A 23,877-nucleotide genomic window follows, 5' to 3' on the forward strand; every position below is an offset into this window, starting at 1 on the left:
CAGGAAATCATGATTACTTTTGTGTTAATTTTACACAATGCTGTGTGTAGTCTTACTATATATACTTTCATAGGTGAATTCCTCAAACTCTGTGATGACGGCAGTTCCATTATGTAAACATTAGCCATTTATCTGGAAAATTCTATCTGTAACACAAGAAATCTTTTTATCCATTATCCCATCACTGAAGCCCACAGGCTTACATATTTCTTCAGGTATTCTATTCAGATGGCCCCTAATTTAAAGGGCTATAAAAATGGGGAAAAAAGTATATTTGAAGAGTCAAGTGGAAATTTCCAGACTTAAAAAGTCAGAACATATCATTTTTAAAAATACTCTTTGCCTTCTCAACTCATTCACTCACAAAGTACTTCACAATATTTTTTAAAATAATCTCTTTCTCTCTCTCTCACACACACACACACACACACACATCTTTGAATGGACTCGTGACCCAAAAGTAGTTTACAGGAAAGGATGCTGAGGCTCCGCTAGGGTAGTATTCTCAAACTGCAGGCTTAAAATCAATTTGGTATGTCCCTATGAGCATGTTATCAAAAATAGAAGAATGCGGACTGGCATGAATGACTTGGATGACCAGTGTTTGCTGATGTCGTTTCCTAACTTAGGAACCGTGGCATGATGGGAAATCTTGGAGTGAGAATCTGTGGGTACATATGCAAGTATATTTGGAAATGATAAACCCACTGATAAAGAGCTCACACATTGGGAGTTTAGGGCTGCTGTGACACAGAGTGGTCATAGTTGAGTATAACCCTGCAGAAAAGGGCTTCCTGGCCCTGCCCTCTATGTGAGAGCCATTGGGGTAGTGAAGGGGAATGCCACTGGGTTCCTGATCCCAGGGGACAGGACTGCCATCTGAAAGCTAACTCCCTTACCATACGGCCATAGTAAAAATCAGACTTCTTTAGGGAAGGGAAACTCCCCATAGGATTTCCGAACTTATAAGACAGACAACCCAGAGAGGAGTAGGTGTATCTTCATGATACACTGGAACATTTAACTTATGTATTTTTAAAAAATCATTTGAGTATTTTTTAAAATGGGACCTAATTTTATATTCCAAGTAAAGTGGACCATATTATTTATACAACTATTTCAGATATTTTAAGTTGTATTGGTTCATAAACAAGCTGACCTTTAAAGTACGATTTATGGAAAACACACACAATATGCTATGTTGCAAAGGATAATAATAACTTTGTATAAAGTTTAAATCTCAGTCCCTACAGTTCTGATTCCTATCGTATTCATTCCTGGGGAAAGAAAGATGATGCATATAAGCATGCTTATGTGTAAAAACAAAATGAAGAAGGAAACCTTACTCTCAAGAATGCCCTCAAAATTATTATTTTTTTTACAGACTTTTATTTTATTTTTTTAAATTTTATTTTATTTTTAAACTTTACAATATTGTATTGGTTCTGCCATATATCGAAATGAATCCGCCACAGGCATACACGTGTTCCCCATCCTGAACCCTCCTCCCTCCTCCCTCCCCATACCATCCCTCTGGGTCGTCCCAGTGCACCAGCCCCAAGCATCCAGTTTCGTGCATCGAACCTGGACTGGCGACTCGTTTCATATATGATATTATAAAATATAAATTTATTTATTTTAATTGGAGGCTAATTACGATATTGTATTGGTTTTGCCATTCTGTCAGTTTATAATACAGCCAGAGAAAATTATCTTAGTAGAAGCAAAGGTATATGTCGTACAATGTAGAACTGGACAACAAAGTCTTCAGATGATCTTAAAAGGGGAAACCCTGTAAATGCCTCGGAGACTCAGTCTCTAAAGAATCCTCAAATGTAAACATGGTCATATAAGCTACTCTTCCACAGACAAGGCTCTGGTCCCAGGTAAATTCTCCTGATCAGAGCAAGGTATTTCTTCTCCCACTCAATCTGCATAAATAAAATAAACACAGACACATGCTCACCAGTACAGGCACACGCAAGCACCATTTATAGGTCTCCCTTTGAGAACAAACCTAAATGTGGGCATCCGGAAAGCAACATTAAAAAAAAAAAAAAACCCACAAAGTCACATAATTTGGCATGCAAGGAGACTACATTGCTTTCTTGCCATATCATACAATCAACATTGGGCTGAACCACAGGATTCTACCAGTATCTGTTTGACCTATAAAACTAAGAATTTAGCACAGTTCAATGTAGAGGAAAGCAACTCTGAATATTCATTGGAAGGGCTGATGCTGAAGCTCCAATACTTTAGCCACCTGATGTGAAGATCCAACTCATTGGAAAAGACCCTGATGTTTGGAAAGATTAAAGGCAAAAGGAGAACGGGGCATCAGAGAACGTGATGGCTAGATAGTATCACCAACTCAATCGACATGAATTTGAGCAAACTTCAGGAGAAAGTGAGGAATAAGGGAGCCTGGTGTGCTACAATCCATGGGTGGCAAAGAATCAGACATTACTTAATGACTGAACAACAACAAAACCTAATATTTATGGAGTTCCATCGATCTTCGGAACTCTTAAAGTTAATTTTATTTTATATACTATCTTCACAAAATGACAGTTCAAATGGCAGTGATATACAGTGAAAACTTTATCATAATTCCACAAAAGTCAGAGAAAGAATAATGTAGGTGGATGCTTTCAGGCAATGTGTTTGCAGAGGTGGAAAGTAAATTAGCAAGAAAACACAATGTCAAATAATACATCATTGCTGCATACATACAATTCACAATACATTTGGTCCTTCCCCTCAAGCATCTACAATTTTCTTCGGAAGATACAATGCATGAAAAAAACTGCACCTAAGGCTATCATGTAACAATCACTCACGGCAGATAAACTAGCACAAAGACTATGGAATAGTACATGTCCTTAGAGTTTATATAATGTAACTCTCTTACTGGGCTTCCCTCATAGCTCAGTTGGTCACCTGCAATGCAAGTAACACTTGTTCCATTTCTGGGTCAGGAAGATCCACTGGAGAAGGGATAGGCTACCCACTCCAGACAGAAGAACTGTACAAAAAAGATCTTCATGACCCAGATAATCACGATGGTGTGATCACTGACCTAGAGCCAGACATCCTGGAATGTGAAGTCAAGTGGGCCTTAGAAAGCATCACTACGAACAAAGCTAGTGGAGGTCATGGAATTCCAGTTGAGCTGTTCCAAATCCTGAAAGATGATGCTGTGAAAGTGCTGCACTCAATATGCCAGCAAATTTGGAAAACTCAGCAGTGGCCACAGGACTGGAAAAGGGCAGTTTTCATTCCAATCCCAAAGAAAGGCAATGCCAAAGAATGCTCAAACTACTGCACAATTGCACTCATCTTACACACTAGTAAAGTAATGCTCAAAATTCTCCAAGCCAGACTTCAGCAATATGTGAACCATGAACTTCCTGATGTTCAAGCTGGTTTTAGAAAAGGCAGAGGAACCAGAGATCAAATTGCCAACATCCGCTGGATCATAGAAAAAGCAAGAGAGTTCCAGAAAAGCATCAATTCCTGCTTTATTGACTATGCCAAAGCCTTTGACTGTGTGGATCACAATAAACTGTGGAAAATTCTGAAAGAGATGGGAATACCAGACCACCTGACCTGCCTCTTGAGAAATTTGTATGCAGATCAGGAAGCAACAGTTAGAACTGGACATGGAACAACAGACTGGTTCCAAATAGGAAAAGCAGTTCGTCAAGGCTGTATATTGTCACCCTGTTTATTTAACTTCTATGCAGAGTACATCATGAGAAACGCTGGACTGGAAGAAACACAAGCTGGAATCAAGATTGCCGGGAGAAATATCAATAACCTCAGATATGCAGATGATACCACCCTTATGGCAGAAAGTGAAGAGGAACTCAAAAGCCTGTTGATGAAAGTGAAAGAGGAGAGTGAAAAAGTTGGCTTAAAGCTCAACATTCAGAAAACGAAGATCATGGCATCTGGTCCCATCATTTCATGGGAAATAGATGGGGAAACAGTGGAAACAGTGTCAGACTTTATTTTTCTGGGCTCCAAAATCACTACAGATAGTGACTGCAGCCATGAAATTAAAAGATGCTTACTCCTTGGAAGGAAAGTTATGACCAACCTACATAGCATATTCAAAAGCAGAGACAATACTTTGCCAACAAAGGTCCGTCTAGTCAAGGCTATGGTTTTTCCTGTGGTCATGTATGGATGTGAGAGTTGGACTGTGAAGAAGGCTGAGCACCGAAGAATTGATGCTTCTGAACTGTGGTGTTGGAAAAGACTCTTGAAAGTCCCTTGGACTGCAAGGAGATCCAACCAGTCCATTCTGAAGGAGATCAGCCCTGGGATTTCTTTGGAAGGAATGATGCTAAAGCTGAAACTCCAGTACTTTGGCCACCTCATGCGAAGAGTTGTCTCATTGGAAAACACTCTGATGCTGGGAGGGATTGGGGGCAAGAAGAGAAGGGGACGACAGAGGATGAGATGGCTGGATGGCATCACTGACTTGATGGACATGAGTCTGAGTGAACTCCAGGAGTTGGTGATGGACAGGGAGGCCTGGCATGCTGCAATTCATGGTGTCACAAAGAGTTGGACACGACTGAGCGACTGACCTGATCTGAACTGATCTGATCTGACCCACTCCAGTATTCTTGGGAACACTGGAGGGAAGCCTCTGTGGCTCAGCTGGTAAAGAATCTGCCTGCAATGCGGGAGACCTGGGTTTGCTCACTGGGTTGGGAAGATCCCCTGGAGAAGGGACGGGCTACCCACTCCAGTATTCTGGCCTGGATAATTCCATGGACTGAGCAACTTTCACTTTACTTTCACTTTCACTCTTATTAATACTAAAATCTAATACTGAAAGAGGCTAGTATTATAACATGCCAAAAGCCTCCCTCCTCACTACAGTCACATTAAAAAATATGTTTGGATGCATGGTCCGTCACTTCAGTCAGGTCAGACTCTTTTGAACCCTACGGACTGTCTGTTGCCTGCCAAGCTCCTCGGTCCATGGGGATCCTCCAGGCAAAAACACTGGAGTGGGTTGCCATTTCCTCCTCCAGGGGATCTTCCCGATCTAGGGACTGAACCCACATCTCATTTCCTGAATTAGCAGGCGGGTTCTTTACCACTAGTGCCATCTGGGAAGCCACAGTTTTAATCTTACAAAATGTTTGAACTACTGCTGCTGCTGCTGCTAAGTCGCTTCAGTCATGTCCAACTCTGTGCAACCCCATAGATGGCAGCCCACCAGGCTTCCCTGTCCCTGGGATTCTCCAGGCCAGAACAGTGGATCGGGTTGCCATTTCCTTCTCCGATGCATGAAGGTAAAAAGTGAAAGTGAAGTCACTCAGTCGCGTCTGACTCTTAGCGACCCCATGGACTGCAGCCTACCAGGCTCCTCCGTCCATGGATTTTCCAGGCAAGAGTACTGGAGTGGGGTGCCATTGTTTGAACTGCACCACTGACTTAAATATTGCATAGAGGTCAAGGAGGGTTAAGACCAAATAAATGTCACTGGATTTCACAAATGAATAAAGATGGACAAAAAAATCCCAGAGGGATTAAATACTTAAGTAAAAAAGGCCTCTGAAAAAACAGGCCGACTGACTGTATTATTTACATCTGTTTCCTCCCAAGACCCTTGCAAAAAAAATGACAACAAAGGAATAAAAAAAGGTATGAACATACATGGATAAAAAGAGGAGAGGCATTACTAGTGGATGAGAGAGCTCAATAAATTTTACAGAAGCAAAAAAGTAGACAGAAGAATGGAAACAACTCAGCTGAATAGAGACAACTACTTTCTAGAAGTGCCTGTTTAGGCAACCCATGAAAAAGCAGCCAATTCTCACTAGTCACAAACACATTCCAGCTTAGAACCTGGATCCACCAAGAACTGCAAAAAGTGAGGATAAAGCGCAACACTGACAATGGGGAACAGTTTGAAAGCCTGGGATTATAGAATAAATGAGCCTTCAAGTCCCTTCCTCAACCCCAACATTGGCGAGGAAAGACCCAGGACGACAGCTGCATAGCAGGCTTAGAAAAAAATCAGCCCAGCTTACAGTAAAAGGGCAGAGACGACAAGTTGAGGGAATTTGGGGGAGGAGGTCCTCCAGTAGGAGAACATAATTGCATTATATGATTTTATTGAACCCTTGATAATAATTGTTGTTGTTGTTCAGTCACTCAGTCATGTCTGACTCTTTGCAACCCCATGGACTGCAGCACCACAGGCTTCCCTGTCCTTCACCATCTCCCGGAGCTTGCTCAAACTCATGTCCATTGGGTCAGTGATGCCATCCAACCATCTTATCCTCTGTTGTCCCCTTCTCCTCCTCCCTTCAATCTTTCCCAGCATCAGGGTCTTTTCCAATGAGTTGGCTCTTTCCCATCAGGTGGCCAAAGTATTGGAACTTCAGTTTCAGCATCAGTCCTTCCAGTGAATATTCAGGATTGACTTTCTTTAGGATTGACTGGTTTGATCTCCTTACTGTCCAAGGTACTCTCAAGAGTCTTCTCCAACATCACAGTTCAAAAGCATCAATTTTTCGGCGCTCAGGCTTCTTTATGGTCCAACTCTCACATCCATACGTGATTACTGGAAAACCATAGCTTTGACTATACGGACCTTTGATACGATATTGGTAGGCATTTAACAGATCTGATGAAGCAAGAACAAACAATTCTATATAGCTCATAGAGAAATAAGCAAACAGAAATAAGGCTATGATTAACTCTAGGAAAACAAAAAACTACATGAAAAACCTAATCTTCTGATAAGGCTTCATAAAAATTTTAAACTTCCTTTCATCAAAGGTCACCATTAAGAAAGTAAAAACACAAGCCACTTCCTGGGAGAATACATTCACAGAATGTCTACCTGAGAAAGGACTCATATACTAAATATATAAAGAACTTCTACAAGTCAATAAGGAAACAACAAGCAACCCAAATAAAACACAGACTTGAACAGACACTTTGCAAAAGAAGATATCAAAATAACCAATATGTACAATAAAAGGTGTTCATAAGGAAAACGATGGTAAAGGAATTTAAAATGTATGAACATAAAAAAAAGACAAGGTTGAGAGTTATCTGGTATGATAGAAATGTTTTGCGTGATAGCTATACAGAGATCCATATACACAAAAATCCATGAAGGCTGAATAGTTAAGATGTGTGTATTATAGTCAACAAACACTATACTTTCTTTTGATCTTATCAAGTAGGCTTTTTAAAGCTTTTTCATTTTACATTGGAGTACTGTTGATTAAGAATGTTGTGTTAGTTTCAGCTGTACGATCAAGTGATTCAGTTATACATGTACACATATCTATTCTTTTCCATACTTTACCATTGGAAAAATATAATCTTCAGCAATCAACTATTTTTGCTATATTATTAGGGGATATGGAAGTAGAGAGAAGAATGTATGAGAGCTAAATCTTTACCTATTTCACCAAATATGAAAGGATAGATTCAGAAGTAGTTTTAAGCATAATTTGAGAGGCACTGTGATTAATAAGAGCTGCCTCGGGGAAACAAGATTGGTGGTAGAAGAGAGAAGAGACAGGGGACTGATATTTTTCATAATAAGCCATTTACTAATATTTTATTTTTTAAACTGTGGATGTATTAATTTGATAGGAAATTTTAAATGAATATTAAATTACAAATTACTAACTATGTGATTATTTACACAAACATGGGTCAGAGAAGCTTTTTAATTACACTTCAGTGGACACCTTCTATTTTGCCAGCCCAGCACCCATTCCCTTTTCTGTCCTCTGATTCTCCCTCCTCCACGAGCACCGCATATGGTCTAAGGGACATTTCTTCATCCCAGCTTCCATAGAAGCCTGTGACTAAGGCCCAATCCAACTCATGGCCCTGGCCCTTGGCCAGAGATTTCTTTCTTCCAGGGTGAGAAACAAGCCCCAATTTGGGCTGGTTAGGGCTATCCTGAGTTATCCATAAATAGTGACATGCCCTTGCCTAGAGCTGCTGGCCGCCATCTTGCCACCAAAAGAGAAGAACCTGCCCAAGAATGGGGCTGACAAGATGGCTGTAGAGATGAGAGGTAGGGAGAAAACACCTGAGCCCTGATGTCTGTGGTTGAATCCCTGCTTCCATGCAGGCCTGATATGTGTCCACCCCTGCCCCTTTCCTAAGAGGCAGTACCATGTAATCAAGAAGCAATGGACTGCTTGGATTCAAACTTCAGCTTTACTGCACACTGTGTGACCTTGGGCATGTAACTTAATCTCTTCCTCATCTATAAAACAGGGATAATAATAGTACCTAACTGCACAGAATTAAATGAGTTAACATATATAACAGAAACATGTACATATATTTTTAAATACACATATATAAGAATATATTTATGTTCATAGTTTAATAAAAGTACATATTGTATTTGTACTCATTAAATCACTGTGGATGGTGACTGCAGCCATGAAATTAAAAGACGCTTACTCCTTGGAAGAAAAGTTATGACCAACCTACATAGCATATTCAAAAGCAGAGACATTACTTTGCCAACAAAGGTCTGTCTAGTCAAGGCTATGGTTTTTCCTGTGGTCATGTATGGATGTGAGAGTTGGACTGTGAAGAAGGCTGAGCACTGAAGAATTGATGCTTTTGAACTATGGTGTTGGAGAAGACTCCTGAGAGTCCCTTGGACTGCAAGGAGATCCAACCAGTCCATTCTGAAGGAGATCAGCCCTGGGATTTCTTTGGAAGGAATGATGCTAAAGCTAAAACTCCAGTACTTTGGCCACCTCATGCGAAGAGTTGTCTCATTGGAAAAGACTCTGATGCTGGGAGGGATTGGGGGCAGGAGGAGAAGGGAACGACAGAGGATGAGATGGCTGGATGGCATCACTGACTTGATGGACATGAGTCTGAGTGAACTCCGGGAGTTGGTGATGGACAAGGAGGCCTGGCATGCTGCAATTCATGGGGTCGCAAAGAGTCAGACACGACTGAACGACTGAACTGAACTGAAATGAAATTTATATGTGCAAGAACCATATTTTTATTTTTAGTAATTAAATTATTTTTTTTCCTTAAGCCAGTTTGAACTGAGTTTTCTCACATTTACAAGTGGCAGGATCCTAAGTAATTCAACATCCAAAAGAGGAAACCACACAAAATCAATTGATAGATTTAAGCAAATACAAAATAAATAAATAAACATAATACAAACATAAATATGCTCCACAGCAGAAAAAAAATGCTCAAAAGTTAAAAAATAAATAGAAAAGGAAGAATTGATAAAGTTTCTGCCCTTACAAATAACAAGATGGAGATACTATACAAAATGGGCAAAACTATACAGACAAAATTCACAGATTAAAAAAACCAATGCAAAAAATGTTAGACCTTTAAAAAATAAAACCAAGAAAAAGAATAGCAAGAGTTTTTTCCAATTATGTATCTGAAGAATGTTTTAAATTTTAGTATCTGCCATTGGCAAAGTCTCACAGATTGCTGGTGAGAATGTAAATTGATTCAACCTTTCTGAAAGGCAATCTAACTATGATAAAAAATAAGCATAACTTTAACAGAATAATTCTTCTAGGAATTTATTTAAGGAGATACTTGAATGTGTACCAACATTTCCCCTATAAGTTTTCTCACTTACTCACATTTATATTCAGAAACAATGGAAATTGAATGTCCAAAAATAGGGGAGTCACTAAAATGCATACATTCCAATACTGTTCAGTCACTTAAAATCATGATGGAAAATATGTACATCTATTGAAGAATGTTCATGATTATTAAATGAAATAAACAGATTACAAAATCATATAGGATGGATCTGTTTTAGTTGTATAAATACATACATATACAAGAAGAAAATATCTACTGGGTCACACATCAAATGATTGTGAGTCTCTGGGTGGTAGAATTTATGAGTGTTCTAATTTGTTGGTGGGTTTTTTTTTCCCCCTTATATGTGTATTTCACTTTTTTTTTTCCTCCAAAGAAACTTTACAGGCTTTCAATTTAAAAATCTATATTAAATTCATAGAAAGCCATAAGTTACCTGAAAGAGTAGTTTGTCATGCATTTGGAGGAAAAATGCATGCAAGCTGTTAGGTGGATCAAAAATGATGAGAAAGTGAGAGAGTAGACTCTCTTTTGAGAAAATTTATGGTAAAAACCAGGAACAAAGCGTCTCAAGAACATACGTGGCACATAGTTACTACAACAGAACATCTGGAGAAGAGCAGGAGACTGAAGATGCAAAAAGAAGGCACCACTGGAGGAGATGTCTACTGAACCCATCAACAGCAGCACACTTCGTTTTCCATTGTCCAGGGGCTACTGTTTGGGCTTGGCTGGACTGCCTTACCTGGATTTCTACATGCTCTTTTTCCCATACACTGAACAGGCTCAATAGGAGGGGCAGAACTTACCCAGGGCCAGAACCCACTCTCTCAGCTTCTTGGTGTCTTAATCTTCTAAACTAGGTACAACAGGCACTTTTCATCAGCAGCTTTCCCCAGCAGGACGCTTGAAGCCCTGCTCAAAGCTTCCCTAGACCACTGTGATCAACTACCAGCCACAACTGCAATCATAACACACACTTGACCTTAGTAATGCAACAGTGAGTTTTCAACAATTCATAAGGGCTTGCATGCTAAGTCAGATTACATTTTCTTTTCAGTTATTTCTGGCATATTAACAGCTGGTGACCTAGATTAAGAAATAATTTAATATGTCAAAAGGCAGACTGTATCACTAAATTCCTTCACAGATGGAAAGTGGATTCAATGAAAAGCTTCAGACCCAAAATTCAAGTAATTACTTGGAAGGAGGGAGAGGGTGGGGTGGAATATCTACTAGTGGATAAAATGAAGTATGGAAAAATGATGACAAAACCTAACCAGGTTCCCGGCAGATTCTGGCTACATTCTGGACAAGTAGCCAGGGACTGGAAGCAGGCAGGAAGCCTTGCTAATTCAGCAGCTAAAGGAGTGGCAGGAGGATCACTGTTGGTTCAGGATAAGCTTGGGTAGATATTAAAAGAAATACAATCCTCTTACTGCATTGAGAGCCTAGATGTGTGAAGGGAGGGACTGAAGGCAGCCACCAAGCCTCTGGGAACACAGAGAGGCAAAGGGATCAGTGCCCTCCTTCCGCTCATTTCCTGGCCTAGAGTGGGAATTGGAGGGCAGTCTAAGTCAGGGTCTGCAGAGGGAAATTCACTGCCACAGTGAGCAACGCGGCAAATCTGACTTCCAGTAAAACAGGAAACCGCTAAACACCCAGAATCCCAGGGACAGAAAATACTTCCACGTGAAAGAGAACACAGTTCAACGGACACAAACGACGGGGCTTATTAGTTGGTGTCAATTTCAAGCACAGTGCTTAACATACAATATGAATGTCCTCTGCAAGGGACACAAATGAAGACCTCAGTGCTGGCAAGGTGTTGATGACAAGCAGTAGGCAAGGCAAGCCAGGCAAGCCCAGTGCAAGGAACAGTATCTCCCCAACTGTTGGGCGCTGGCTGGGCTTGACGTGGACCTGCCATTCATTTGTACCCATCTCTCGGAGAGAAAAATAATTGACTGTGACCAATCTTGAGGGGCTTGTGAAACACACCAGGGAACCCAACTGGACTTCTTTTTTTTTTTTTGCAACATGGGCTTTTTTTTTTTTTTAATGCAGTAAAACGCCCTCCTCTATGCATAAATGTGCAGAGAATTGTTAGGTTCAGGTCATATTTATCGTTGACCTTCCAGAGAAGGGCACTGGCGTTAAAAGGGATACACGTGTAACAGAGACCCCTCAGAAAAAGAAATAAAAAGCAAAGAAAGAGAAAGAAGTTGTGTATCTAGATCTCGGTTTTGAACTTCAGGGTTCACTTCACTGCACTGTATTAAAGCGGTTGGGTTTGAGCGGTCAGCCCTCTTGATCCAAACAGATTTGAGAGGTGTAGCTTCTGTGCGAAATTGCTCGTGCCTGCTGCACCCAAGTAGCCAGAAATCCCGCCGGAGGAACGACAGCGCCGCAAGCTCCCGCCGGGACCCGAAAGCCGCCTGCGGGAGCGCGGGGAGCTGGCGCCGGGAGGGAGATGCGCTCCGCTCCGGGAGCCGCGGGCGACCCGCCGCACCTGCCTCAGCTCGTGCCCGGCGCCCGCCCAGCCGCGCAGGGGGAGAGGGAGCCGGGAGACCCGGGCCCACCCCGCGCCTTCGGGGACCGGGTCTGCGCGCCCGCGACTGCCGGGTGCCGCCTTGCTGCAGTGGCTGCGGCGGAGGGCAGGGCGTCCCCGCGACCCCGGCCCCGGCACGGCCTCCTGCGCTCCCCTGGCCAACGCGGCCCTGCCTGCCCGCGTCCCCGCCAACCCGGCCCGCCGCGCGCTTCTGACCTTTTCTTGCGCGCGGTTGAGTCGCTTCTGGACGTTCTTGGCGAAGATGCCCGTCTTGATGTCGGCCATGGCTGCGGGTGCGCGGAGGCTGCGAGGAGCGGAGCGGGCGGCGAGGAGGAGCGGGAGACGATGAGGAGGAGGAGCAGGAGGAGCGGGAGAGGCGGCGAAGAGCCGCCGAGCGCCAGGAGGGGTGAGGGAGGGGCGCGCCGGCGGGGACCCGCTTAAAGCGACAGAGCGGAGGCGGGACGCGCTGGCCCTGGCTGTGACCCGGGGCGGGGTGGCGAGCGAAAGAGAGTCAAAAAGCCCAGAGAGTGCCCACAGTGATGGAAGAGGAGGTCTGGTGCAGAAAGGAAAGGAAGCCTGCAGCGACCCCAAGGCCCTCAGCAGCTCCCGGGTTCTTTTAAGGAGGAGTTCGTGGTAGGGGAGGATGAGGGGGGCCCCAATTCTCTCCAGCAAAAAAAAAAAAAAGAAAGAAGGAAAAAAGGGTTGGAGATAGGAGAACCCCAGGAATGTGGAACTGGAGCAACTCTGGGATGGAGGGAATTGGGCTGGTCTCCCAGAAGGACCAACTGGACCACCCAGGGCAGAAGGCACACCCCTGGATTATCTGTGTGTTCAGGAACACACTCTCGCCTCTGGCAACCTTAACAGGAATTCGCCATCCTTAGTACACTTAGCAAGAGTAAGCTTAATAGGGATAAACTTATCCTAGATGTACCCCGAGCTCTTGAAGTCTCTGCAGGAAGGTCCAACTATTCCTATTCATTTCTTTCTACGAATGTGAGGAGAGTAAGGCACGCGGGCTCGCAAACAAGCCAGAAGAGAATCAGGCACCAGGAATTCTGTGAGTTCCAGATAGCATCTCACTGCACCTCTAGAGTAAACAGTTAGGTTGGCAGCACCCATCAACTGCCCCCCTAGATGTCCACTCCTGGGGTAGTCCCCTCACCTTGATTCTAGAAGGCCCTGTGACCTGGCTTTCACTAATAAGATAGGTATAAGATAGGTATAAGTACACTGTGCCAATTCCAGGCCTAAACCTTGAGAAACCAGGCAGGTTTTGCTCCTACTGTGTCACCCTGTAAAGCTTCAGCTACCCTGCTGTAAAAAGACCCTTGGAGTTCAGTTCAGTCACTCAGTCGCATCCGACTCTTTGCAACCCCATGAATCACAGCTCGCCAGGCCTCCCTGTCCATCACCAACTCCCAGAGTTTACCCAAACTCATGTCCATTGAGTCGGTGATGCTATCTAACCATCTCATCTTCTGTCGGTCCCTTCTCCTCCTGCCTTCAATCTTTCCCAACATCGGGGTCTTTTCAAATGAGTCAGCCCTTCGCATCAGGTGGCCAAAATATTGGAGTTTCAGCTTCAATGAAACACCAATGAACACCCAGGACTGATTTCCTTTAGGATGGACTGGTTGGATCTCCTTGCACCCTGTAAAGCTTCAGCTACCCTGCTGTAAAAAGGCCATTGGAGAGACTCCATGGAAAGGGAGAAGCCCTGAGATTACTTGGACAGGGAGCAAAACCAAATGCCCCTGCATCTCAGCTGAGCCCAGCCTCCTGGAGACACACTGGCTGAAAGCAGCCACACAAGAAGTCATAAGCAAGACCAGCAAAAGAACTGCCCAGCCAATCCTAGCCAAGAATGTGGAATGGTGAGCAAAAAAAAAAAAAAATAGTGGGTTTGTTACTGAATGCCAGTTGATGTGGCTGACACACAGCGAGGCCAAGCAAACCAAAATGTCAGAGTTTGGAGCAGAGAAAGGTTTACTGCAGGGCCACGGAAGGAGAGTGGTAGGTGACTCAGGAGAAGGGTGGGTGACTCGTGATCCCCTAAATCCTCAACTCTTTGAAGGAGTTTCAGCAAAACATTTTAAAGGCAAGGTGAAGGAGCAGCATGGGTGATTGTTGCGAACTTCTTGGTGTCAGAATCCTTTGTTCTTGCAGCTGTCCCTGGAGTTCAATTCAGGGTGGTCCTGTAAACTTCCAACTAGACAAATGTTTTTCTCTGTTCTGCGATTTTTTAATATTTATATGAATGCAAAAGTGACCCTTAAAGGTCAGAGCCTTGAGAATGGTCTATCCTGTACATTTCAGGCTGTAGGCAACATTCTTAACATTAAGCAAGAACAGTAGAATACAAATTTTAGAAGAAACAGATTCAGTATGAAGTCAGATTTGTTCTTCCCAATTACAGTTATAAGCCACTAACTTTTGGGATGGTTTGTTACTGAAATACCTATTCACTTGGTTCTTGTTTCCTTAGGCTTCCTATTTATCCCAGCTTGCCTGGAAATGAAGGACTTTCCAGGACATAGGACTTTCAGTGCTAAAACCAGGAAAGACCTAGGTAAACTGCTTGAGTTGATCTCCCTGTTTCCAACATCTCAATGAAATAGGTGTTTAACTTCAGAGCAAAGTAAGAGAAACTTGATTCTTCTTTTGGTTAGTATTCAATAGAAAAGGCCACTCAGAAGTTAGGAATTTTGAGTCAGTGGCTTCTGAATCTTAGCTCTGCCTCTGAATGTTGGAATATACCAGAATGTTCTGGAGTATATCAGTCCATGCACGCTCAATGGCTTCAGTCTTGTCTGACTCTTTGTGACGCTCATCAGGCTCCTCTGCCCATGGATTTTTCCAGGCAAAAATACTGGTGTAGGTTGCCATTTCCTCCTTCAGGGGATCATATCAACTTAGGGATTGAACTCCCATCTCCTGCATCTTAGGCAGACTCTTTAGCTGAGCCATCAGGGAAGCCCATGGTTACTCATACTCTGAACACCAGAGTCCCCTCGGCTCCCTTGATGGGCCTGGCTACAGCCCCCATTATAGCTGCCACTGCTTTCTCTTTGATAAGTCAAGGGACAGAGTTCCAAGCAATGAGTTTACTTTTTCTCACTTCCTTAGAGGCCAAGCTATCAGATCCCACTCTCCCAGCCTTTGTCTCTCTTGGCAGTTACTCCCCACCTACATAAACACAATGAATATCTTTTGAAATAAAATTGCAAATGGTTAACTTTTCTTATCATTCACATGCCCAAATCTAAATCTGTAGTGTGGGTGGAAAGGCAAACTTGTCACTTCTTGATAATTCTATTTGGAATACATGCTGAGCATATTTTAAAAATTGTCATGTGCCTACTGTTATCAAATCAACCAGTATCCATTTTCAGGTTGCCCTGTGGCTCTTTCTAGCCACTCTGGAATATTGAGGAAGCATTTTGGGTGATACTTAATTGGTGCGTTATAAATATATGCTGGGAAAAAAAAATGCAAGCATGCATGAGACTAGTTCATGAGGATCTATTCTTAGCTATTTCTTCTCCTAATTCTGTAATAATGCTACTGGAACATGGGTGGAGGGAAAGGCACTCAAACAATGCAGTGATCTTTTTCCTTGGGATAATTTTTTTTAAATTATAAGTATAGTTGATTTGTAATATTGTATTCGTTTCAGGTGTACGGAAAAGTCATTCAGTTACACACATGTGCGCGTGCACACACACACATTCTTTTTCATATTCTTTTCCATTATGGTTTACCTCTGGATATTGAATATAGTTCTCTGTGCTATATGGTAGGTCCTAATTGTTGACCTATTTTATATATGTGTTTCTGTTAATCCCAAACCCCTAATTTGTCCCTCCCTTCCCCTCTGCCCTTTGGTAACCAAAAGTTTATTTTCTATGTCTGTGCATCTATTTTCTTTTTGTATATAAGTTCATTTGTATCATTCTTTTAGATTCCACATAAGAGTGATATCATGTGATATCTGTCTTTCTCTGTCTAGCTCACTTCACTTACTATGATTTTTAAACATTGTTATGCCATACAGTGGAGTCTTTTTTATACAAAACCTTATGAAAGACTCAAATATACCAGATGCATCGTCTTGGGGTACAAAGAATATTGAGTGCCCAGAGCTCCACCCATTAGGCAGTTTCTTTATTCCTTATGACTGTCTTTTATAAAAAATATTTATCTATTCCTTTATTTACAGGTCTTAGTTGCACCATGTGGGATCTAGATCCCTAACCAGAGATGGAAACCAGCCCCCTGCATTGGAAGCCCAGAGTCTGAGCCACTGCACCGCCAAGCAGGTCCCTCCCTGTGGCTGTCTTTAAGGAAGACCCGTAGAGTTACAGACTTCCCAGGTGGCGCTAGTGCCAATGCAGGAGACAAAGAGGCCAGAGTTCTATCCCTGAGCCAGGAAGATCCAGGTCAGGAAGATCTGGAAGATCCCCTGGAAAAGGGCATGGCAATCCACTCTTACCTGGAAAATTCCATGGACAGAGGAGCCTGTCAGGCTACAGTCCATGGGGCTGCAAAGAGTTAGACATGACTGAGCAACTGAACACAATAACACAACCTAGAGTTATGTAATTCCCAGTACACAGCGGAAGTTCATGAGATGAGCAGTCTTAGCAGCACCTTCCATCTCTAAAATTGCAGGATCCATACTTTTGTGTATGCTTCCTTCATCTCCAACACCAATGGGGCTTCCCAGCCATATTCCTTGCCTGCTTGTGCCTGTTCCTCATAGTGACAGACATTTTTCTCCTTGGTCAGTCAAGGAAAAAACGTTTCTTGCACTCCCCACTATGTGCAGGCTTATGTACAGGCTTGTCGACTTCTTATGATACCATATTTCTCCAGATGCTATCTTGTTCGCATAGTTTGTTCACAAGATTACTGAAGGGAGAGCTAGGGAAGAGATCTAGTCATCTGTTAACTACTTATTCTTCATTTCTACTTCTTTGATCTATGGAAAGAGCCAACACAACAGGCAAAGTCCATCAGCAGATGAATGGATAAGAAAGCCATGGTACATATACACAATGGAGTATTACTCAGCCATTAAAAAGAATTCATTTGAATCAGTTCTAATGAGGTGGATGAAACTGGAGCCTATTATACAGAGTGAAGTAAGCCAGAAGGAAAAACACCAATACAGTATACTAACGCATATATATGGAATTTAGAAAGATGATAACAATAACCCTGTGTATGAGACAGCAAAAGAGACACTGATGTATAGAACAGTCTTATGGACTCTGTGGGAGAGGGAGAGGGTGGGAAGATTTGGGAGAATGGCATTGAAACATGTAAAATATCATGTATGAAATGAGACGCCAGTCCAGGTTCGATGCACGATACTGGATGCTTGGGGCTGGTACACTGGGACGACCCAGAGGGATGGTATGGGGAGGGAGGAGGGAGGAGGGTTCAGGATGGGGAACACATGTATACCTGTGATGGATTCATTTTGATATTTGGCAAAACTAATACAATTATGTAAAGTTTAAAAATAAAATAAAATTTTAAAAAAAAAAAGCGTGCTTTTGAAAAGTGTGCTTGGGCTAGAGGTGAGTAGAGCATGGGGGTGCCTGGTATATGGTTAGTGTCGAGACAAAATGGGCCTCCTGCAGAGAGCTCTTTCCTGCCAAAAGCTGCTTCCTGCCATGTGCTGTGCTAAGTTGTGTCCCACCCTGCGCCACCCCCTGGACTGTAGCCTGACAGCCTCCTCTGTCCATGGGATTTCCCAGGCAAGAATACTGGAGCTGGTTGCCACTTCCTCCTCCAGAGGGTCTTCCCAAGCCAGGAATTGAACTCCAGTGTTCTGCATCTCCTGGATTGGCAGGCGGATTCTTTACCACTGATCTACTCAGCTACTTACAGGATGTTAAATTATAATATGCTTAATGATTATTCAGGTTCATAAACAGCATCACAGCTACAACCCCAGATCTTCATGTGAACAAGGCAGAATTCCTGAATTAATTCTAACTTCCAATCCACCTTCCTTTCTTCTAAATTGCATTTCAACTTGTTTGATAAGTTAAAAAGACAATTATGACAGGTTTGGGTAATTTGGACAACAGACTGGTTCCAAATAGGAAAAGGAGTACGTCAAGGCTGTATATTGTCACCCTGCTTATTTAACTTATATGCAGAGTACATCATGAGAAACGCTGGGCTGGAAAAAGAACAAGCTGGAATCAAGATTGCCGGGAGAAATATCAGTAACCTCAGATATGCAGATGACACCACCCTTATGGCAGAAAGTGAAGAGGAACTCAAAAGCCTCTTGATGAAAGTGAAAGTGGAGAGTGAAAAAGTTGGCTTAAAGCTCAACATTCAGAAACTAAGATCATGGCATCTGGTCCCATCACTTCATGGGAAATAGATGGGGAAACAGTGGAAACAGTGTCAGACTTTATTTTTTTGGGCTCCAAAATCACTGCAGATGGTGACTGCAGCCATGAAATTAAAAGACGCTTACTCCTTGGAAGAAAAGTTATGACCAACCTACATAGCATATTCAAAAGCAGAGACATTACTTTGCCAACAAAGGTTCGTCTAGTCAAGACTATGGTTTTTCCTGTGGTCATGTATGGATGTGAGAGTTGGACTGTGAAGAAGGCTGAGCACCAAAGAATTGATGCTTTTGAACTGCGGTGTTGGAGACAACTCTTGAGAGTCCCTTGGACTGCAAGGAGATCCAACCAGTCCATTCTGAAGGAGATCAGTCCTGGGTGTTCATTGGAAGGACTGATGCTGAGGCTGAAACTCCAGTACTTTGGAGTTTCATGTGAAGAGTTGACTCATTGGAAAAGACTCTGATGCTGGGAGGGATTGGGGGCAGGAGGAGAAGGGGACGACAGAGGATGAGATGGCTAGATGGCATCACTGACTCGATGGACATGAGTTTGGGTGAACTCCGGGAGTTGGTGATGGACAAGGAGGCCTGGCGTGCTGCGATTCATGGGTCGCAAAGAGTCGGACATGACTGAGCAACTGAACTGAATTGAAATGAACTGGATAATTTGGAATAGGCCAAGAATTACTAATGTATTATCACAAAAGTCAGTTTCCAGATGTTTTAGTGGTACAGATATCCTAACCTATCTGTATATCAGGTAGTTCACTTTAGACCCTTAGAGAAGGAGCTTTCTAGATCAAGTGCTTAATGTGTTTAGCTATTTATTAACACTTATAAGAGTGAAAATATATGCTATATATTCTAATTCTAATAATTCTAATACAACTATTCTGTGTCATTTTATAGATAATTAAGAAGCCATTCCATTTAAACATTTGATTGAACCTGACTGGACTTTTGTCATACCCAATTTATTGACTAGTGCTTACTCTTACCTCTTTGTTTAAAGACTAAGACTAAAGACTAAGACTATTTTCCTCTCACAAATGTTAAAAGAGCAGTGAAAGGAGGATGTACTCTGTTTTTTTTGACTGATTGTTTTGTACATGTGAGGTGAAAATATTCAACTCTTCAAATTATGCCAGTTATTTACATTTTAAGTTCCACATATATTTTTGTACTAAATTTTGCCTTAATGACTGTCCTTTCCTTTCCTAATTTAAACAAGTCTAAAAATAAAAACTTCCTAACTCTATAAATAATGCATCACTAATGTATCCCAAAATACCACATAAGAGGCAAGAGCTTGGTTTTAATAGGTGAACCACTGGGCACCAAAGAAAACAATAACGTTGTATTAAACTGTCTAGTAACTTTAAAGTATTCCACACCATGTTTGATGCTTTTATGCAAAATATATGAAAAACCGCTTCTATACACCAAAACAAATTGCTTGAACATCACTTAATGGCTTACAAGCTAACTGAGAGGTCAAGGAGCAAAATAGAATAGAAATTCTAATTAGCTGTGACTCGTTCTGAAGAAAGGAACAAGTCCCTGCAAATATTTTAAGCTATTTTCTATCCACATATAAGCTATAAAAATTCCCTGTGCACTCTGGGAAATGGCACATTTGTCTGGGCTACCAAGAACATCCTCTTAATTGCATATGTAGCTGGACTGTTTTATTGGGAAGTTTCCAGCTTGGACAAACCCCAGCTTTGTAACAGTGATCTACTTTAAAACCTCTTTAACAAATGCTTAATTTTTATCATATATTGGCTGGAGACTTATTAATTGGTTCAAGGAATTCATTTTTTATTAAATTCGTCCATATTTATGTTACATGAGTATAGCTATTCACATATGCCTGTCTTTGGTTGCATGGCTGCTCCCCCAACTCAGCCCATCTTTTGCCAGCACCCCCCACACACACATACCTTTCTCCAAACTACTCCTGGAGCTGTGGCTGCTGACATAGTAGAGGTATTATCTTGGGTCATAAGATTCCTCACTACAGTGACCCTCCACTCCAAGCCCACACTTCAATCAAAAAAAGTGAAATTGCTCAGTCTTGTTTGACTCGTTGTGACCCCATGGACTGTAGCCTACCAAGATCCTCCGTCCATGGGTTTTTCCAGTTAAGAGTACTGGAATGGGTTGCCATTTCCTTCTCCACCCCTGGCTAATGAAGCCAGTCCATGGTCATGGTCTGATTTTATGTGCTAGTAGCCAGGACTAAGCAACGTGTCCTCCCAACATCTGCCTCTTCCTCTAGAGTACAGCATGTTTCCTCTGCAGAGACCACACAACCTTCTGTCCCGTTACCTAGCCTGAGCTTGGACTGCTCACCAAACAACAGACCACTAAATGGAGAGACAAGTCACTGGGGCAAGCAATAGCAACTTCATTTGGAAAGCCAGCAGACAGATAAGATGATGGACTAGTGCCCCAAAGAAACATCTTGCCCAAATTTGGATGGTAGTTTCTTTTACAGAACAAAGAGGGGAAGGTGATGAGGTAAAGTAAAAAAAAAAAAAAAGACGGTAAGTTGGTGCAGATACTTCCTGGTTCTGACATACTTTAGAGGGGATGTGTTAATTTCTTCTTTCCTGCTTTCATTTATAGGGAGTCTGGTCAGGATGTTTCCTGTGAGTTTGCATGCATGCTTAGTCACTTCAGTCATGTCCAACTCTTTGCAACTCAATGGAAAATAGCCTTCCAGGCTTCTCTGTCCATGGGACCCAGGCAAGAATACTGAAGTGGGTTGCTATGCCCTCCTCCAAGGGATCTTCCTGACCCAGGGATTGAACCCGAGTCTTATGTTTCCTGCATTGGCAGCCAGGCTCTTTACCACTAGTGCCATTTGGGAAGCCCTGTGAGTTTAACAAAGATATTTTAGCTTAACACTAAGGTATGGGAGGCAGGGTTCTCAAAGATGGGCCATGATGTATACTTTAAGCTACAGGCAATATGTGTGCGTGTATGCTCAGTTGCATCTGACTCTTCGTGACTCCATGAACTGTAGCCCACCAGGCTCCTCTGTCCTTGGGATTTTCCAGGCAAGAATACTGGAGTGAGTTGCCCTTTCCTCCTCCAAGGGATCTTTCTGACTCAGGGATTGAGCCTGTGTCTCTTATGTCTCCTGCATTGGCAGCTGGGTTCTTTACCACTAGCGCCACCTGGGAAGACTAGAGTAGTGTCCAAGGAGTCAGACAAGTTGGGTAGTGATGATAGTAGTAGTTCCTATTAGTATTGCTTTCCATGTTACTGCTGTAGGTCAGCATTATTGGGCTTAGATAGGCTTCTGTAAAGCTAGTCTAGGACAGAACCTGTCATGGATTGAATTTTGTCCCTGTGATATTGTGATTTATGATAAGAAATATTATGTTTGGTGTTTGTCTCTGTTTTTGCAGTGTTCACCAAGCCTTGAAATTTCTCAAGTAACTAGAACAATGAAGGTATTTTTTTGCTATTCTTAAGAAAGCTTCTTTCAATCACACCTGAATGGATGTTAGTGAGGTGACTTTTGGAATAGTCCTAAGAATGGGGACTTGTTGCCAGGAGAGTCAACCTGGTGATCATTTCACCCCCTACCCCGCTACCTCTCCCACCCTCAGACTCTGGGAAGAGGAGAATCAGGCTGGAGATTGAGTTCAATCACAGATGGCCCATGATTAACTCTACCATGCCTATGTAATGCTATGCTATGCTATGCTAAGTCACTTCAGTCGTGTCCGACTGTGTGTGACCCCATGGACGGCAGCCAACCAGGCTCCCCCATCCCTGGGATTCTCCAGGCAAGAACACTGGAGTGGGTTGCCATTTCCTTCTCCAATGCAGGAAAGTGAAAAGTGAAAGTGAAGTCTCTCAGTCGTGTCCGACCCTCAGCGACCCCATGGACTGCAGCCCACCAGGCTCCTCCGTCCGTGGGATTTTCCAGGCAAGAGTACTGGAGTGGGGTGCCATTGCCTTCTCCGTTGCCTATGTAATGAAGCCCCCACAAAAACCAAAAGGATGAGATTCAGAAAGCTTCCAGCTTGGTAAACGCATGGTGGGACAGAGAGAGTAGGGCCTGCAGGGGGCTCAGAAGCCCCACACCCTTGCCCACATGTCTCGTCCTATGCATCTCTTCCATCTGGCAATCCCCGAGTTATACCCCTATAATAAACCGGGAATCTAGTAGGTGAAATGTTTCTGAGTTTTGTGTACTGCTCTAGCAAATTAATTAAATCCCAGTAGGGGCATCATGGGAACCTCCAATTTACAGCCAGTTGGTAGGAAGCACAGGTAACAACCCAGACTTTGCCATGGGCATCTGAAGTGGAGGGTGGGACTGAGCCCTTAAACTATGGGATCTGGTGCTGACTCTGGGTGGACAGTGTCAGGACCAAGATGACCTGTAGGACACCCAGCTGGGGCTTCAGAATTACTTGGCATGTTGAAACCTACCCCCTGCCCCCAGCATTTGGTGGACAGTAGTATTGAGATAGAAAAGAAACACACTAAAGGAGTTTTTTCTTTACAGAGATGATTGAAGTCTTAGCCCCTGGTACCTGTTAATTTAACCTTATTTGGAAATGAGTTTCATTCCAAGAGTGTGTTCGTAAGTCTAATTTGTTTGCAAGTCCACAAAAGTTAGCCTAGGTTCCCAGCTAACACAACTGGCTATATAGTACTGTACTGTAATAGGTTTATAATACTTTTCACGCAAATAATATGTACAGAAAAATAAAATAAACAATTTTAATCTTAAAGTACAGTACCTTGAAAAGTACAGTAGTAAAGTATAACAGTTGGCACACAGGGGTTAGTACCCACGTTCATCTTTAAAAGTTCACAACTGGAAGGTTCATATGTAGGGGACTTCCTGTAATTAAGATGCAAATTAAGATGAGGTCACACTGAAGAGGGTGGGCCTTTGATTCAATAGGACTGCAGTCTTTATTTTTAAAAAATGGAGAAGAGACTAGAAATCAGACCTACACTGAGGAGAATGCCAGGTGAAGACAAGACGCAGAGGGCCAAGGGCCATGTGATGATGGAGACAGGGGTGGGCCTTACACAGCTACATTCCAAGAAGCACCAAGGTTTGCCAGCAACTCCAGAAGCTGGGAGGCTGAGCATGGCCCCACTGACACCTGGATTGCAGACTTCCAGCCTCCAGAACTGAGGTTGTAATTTCTGTTGTTTTTAGCTACCCAGTTCCTGTTACTTTGTTATAGCAGATCTAGGAAACTCATATAGAATCCAACCTCCTTCTTCAAAACAGCATGCATCTCCAAAAAAAGTATTCCCCAATCCAAATCACTGACAAAGAGAT

General features: G+C 42.7%; 1 protein-coding gene across 2 annotated transcripts in view; it reads right to left on the reverse strand.

The window, feature by feature from the left end:
- The window catches only part of AMPH (amphiphysin), a 215,109-nt gene extending 202,356 nt beyond the window's left edge, over window positions 1–12,753 (reverse strand). For both annotated transcript variants that reach the window (XM_086398398.1, XM_086398397.1), the window contains exon 1: window positions 12,386–12,753. In XM_086398398.1, coding sequence (XP_086254524.1) covers window positions 12,386–12,454 — 69 coding nt within the window. In that variant the 5' untranslated portion in view covers window positions 12,455–12,753. The remainder of the gene's footprint in view (window positions 1–12,385) is intronic.
- Between the last annotated feature and the right edge of the window lie 11,124 nt (window positions 12,754–23,877).

The sequence above is a fragment of the Bos grunniens genome, chromosome 4, assembly GCF_055505025.1.
Source record: "Bos grunniens cultivar Pamir isolate PY7600 chromosome 4, Bosgru_T2T1.0, whole genome shotgun sequence".
Lineage (NCBI taxonomy): Eukaryota > Metazoa > Chordata > Mammalia > Artiodactyla > Bovidae > Bos > Bos grunniens.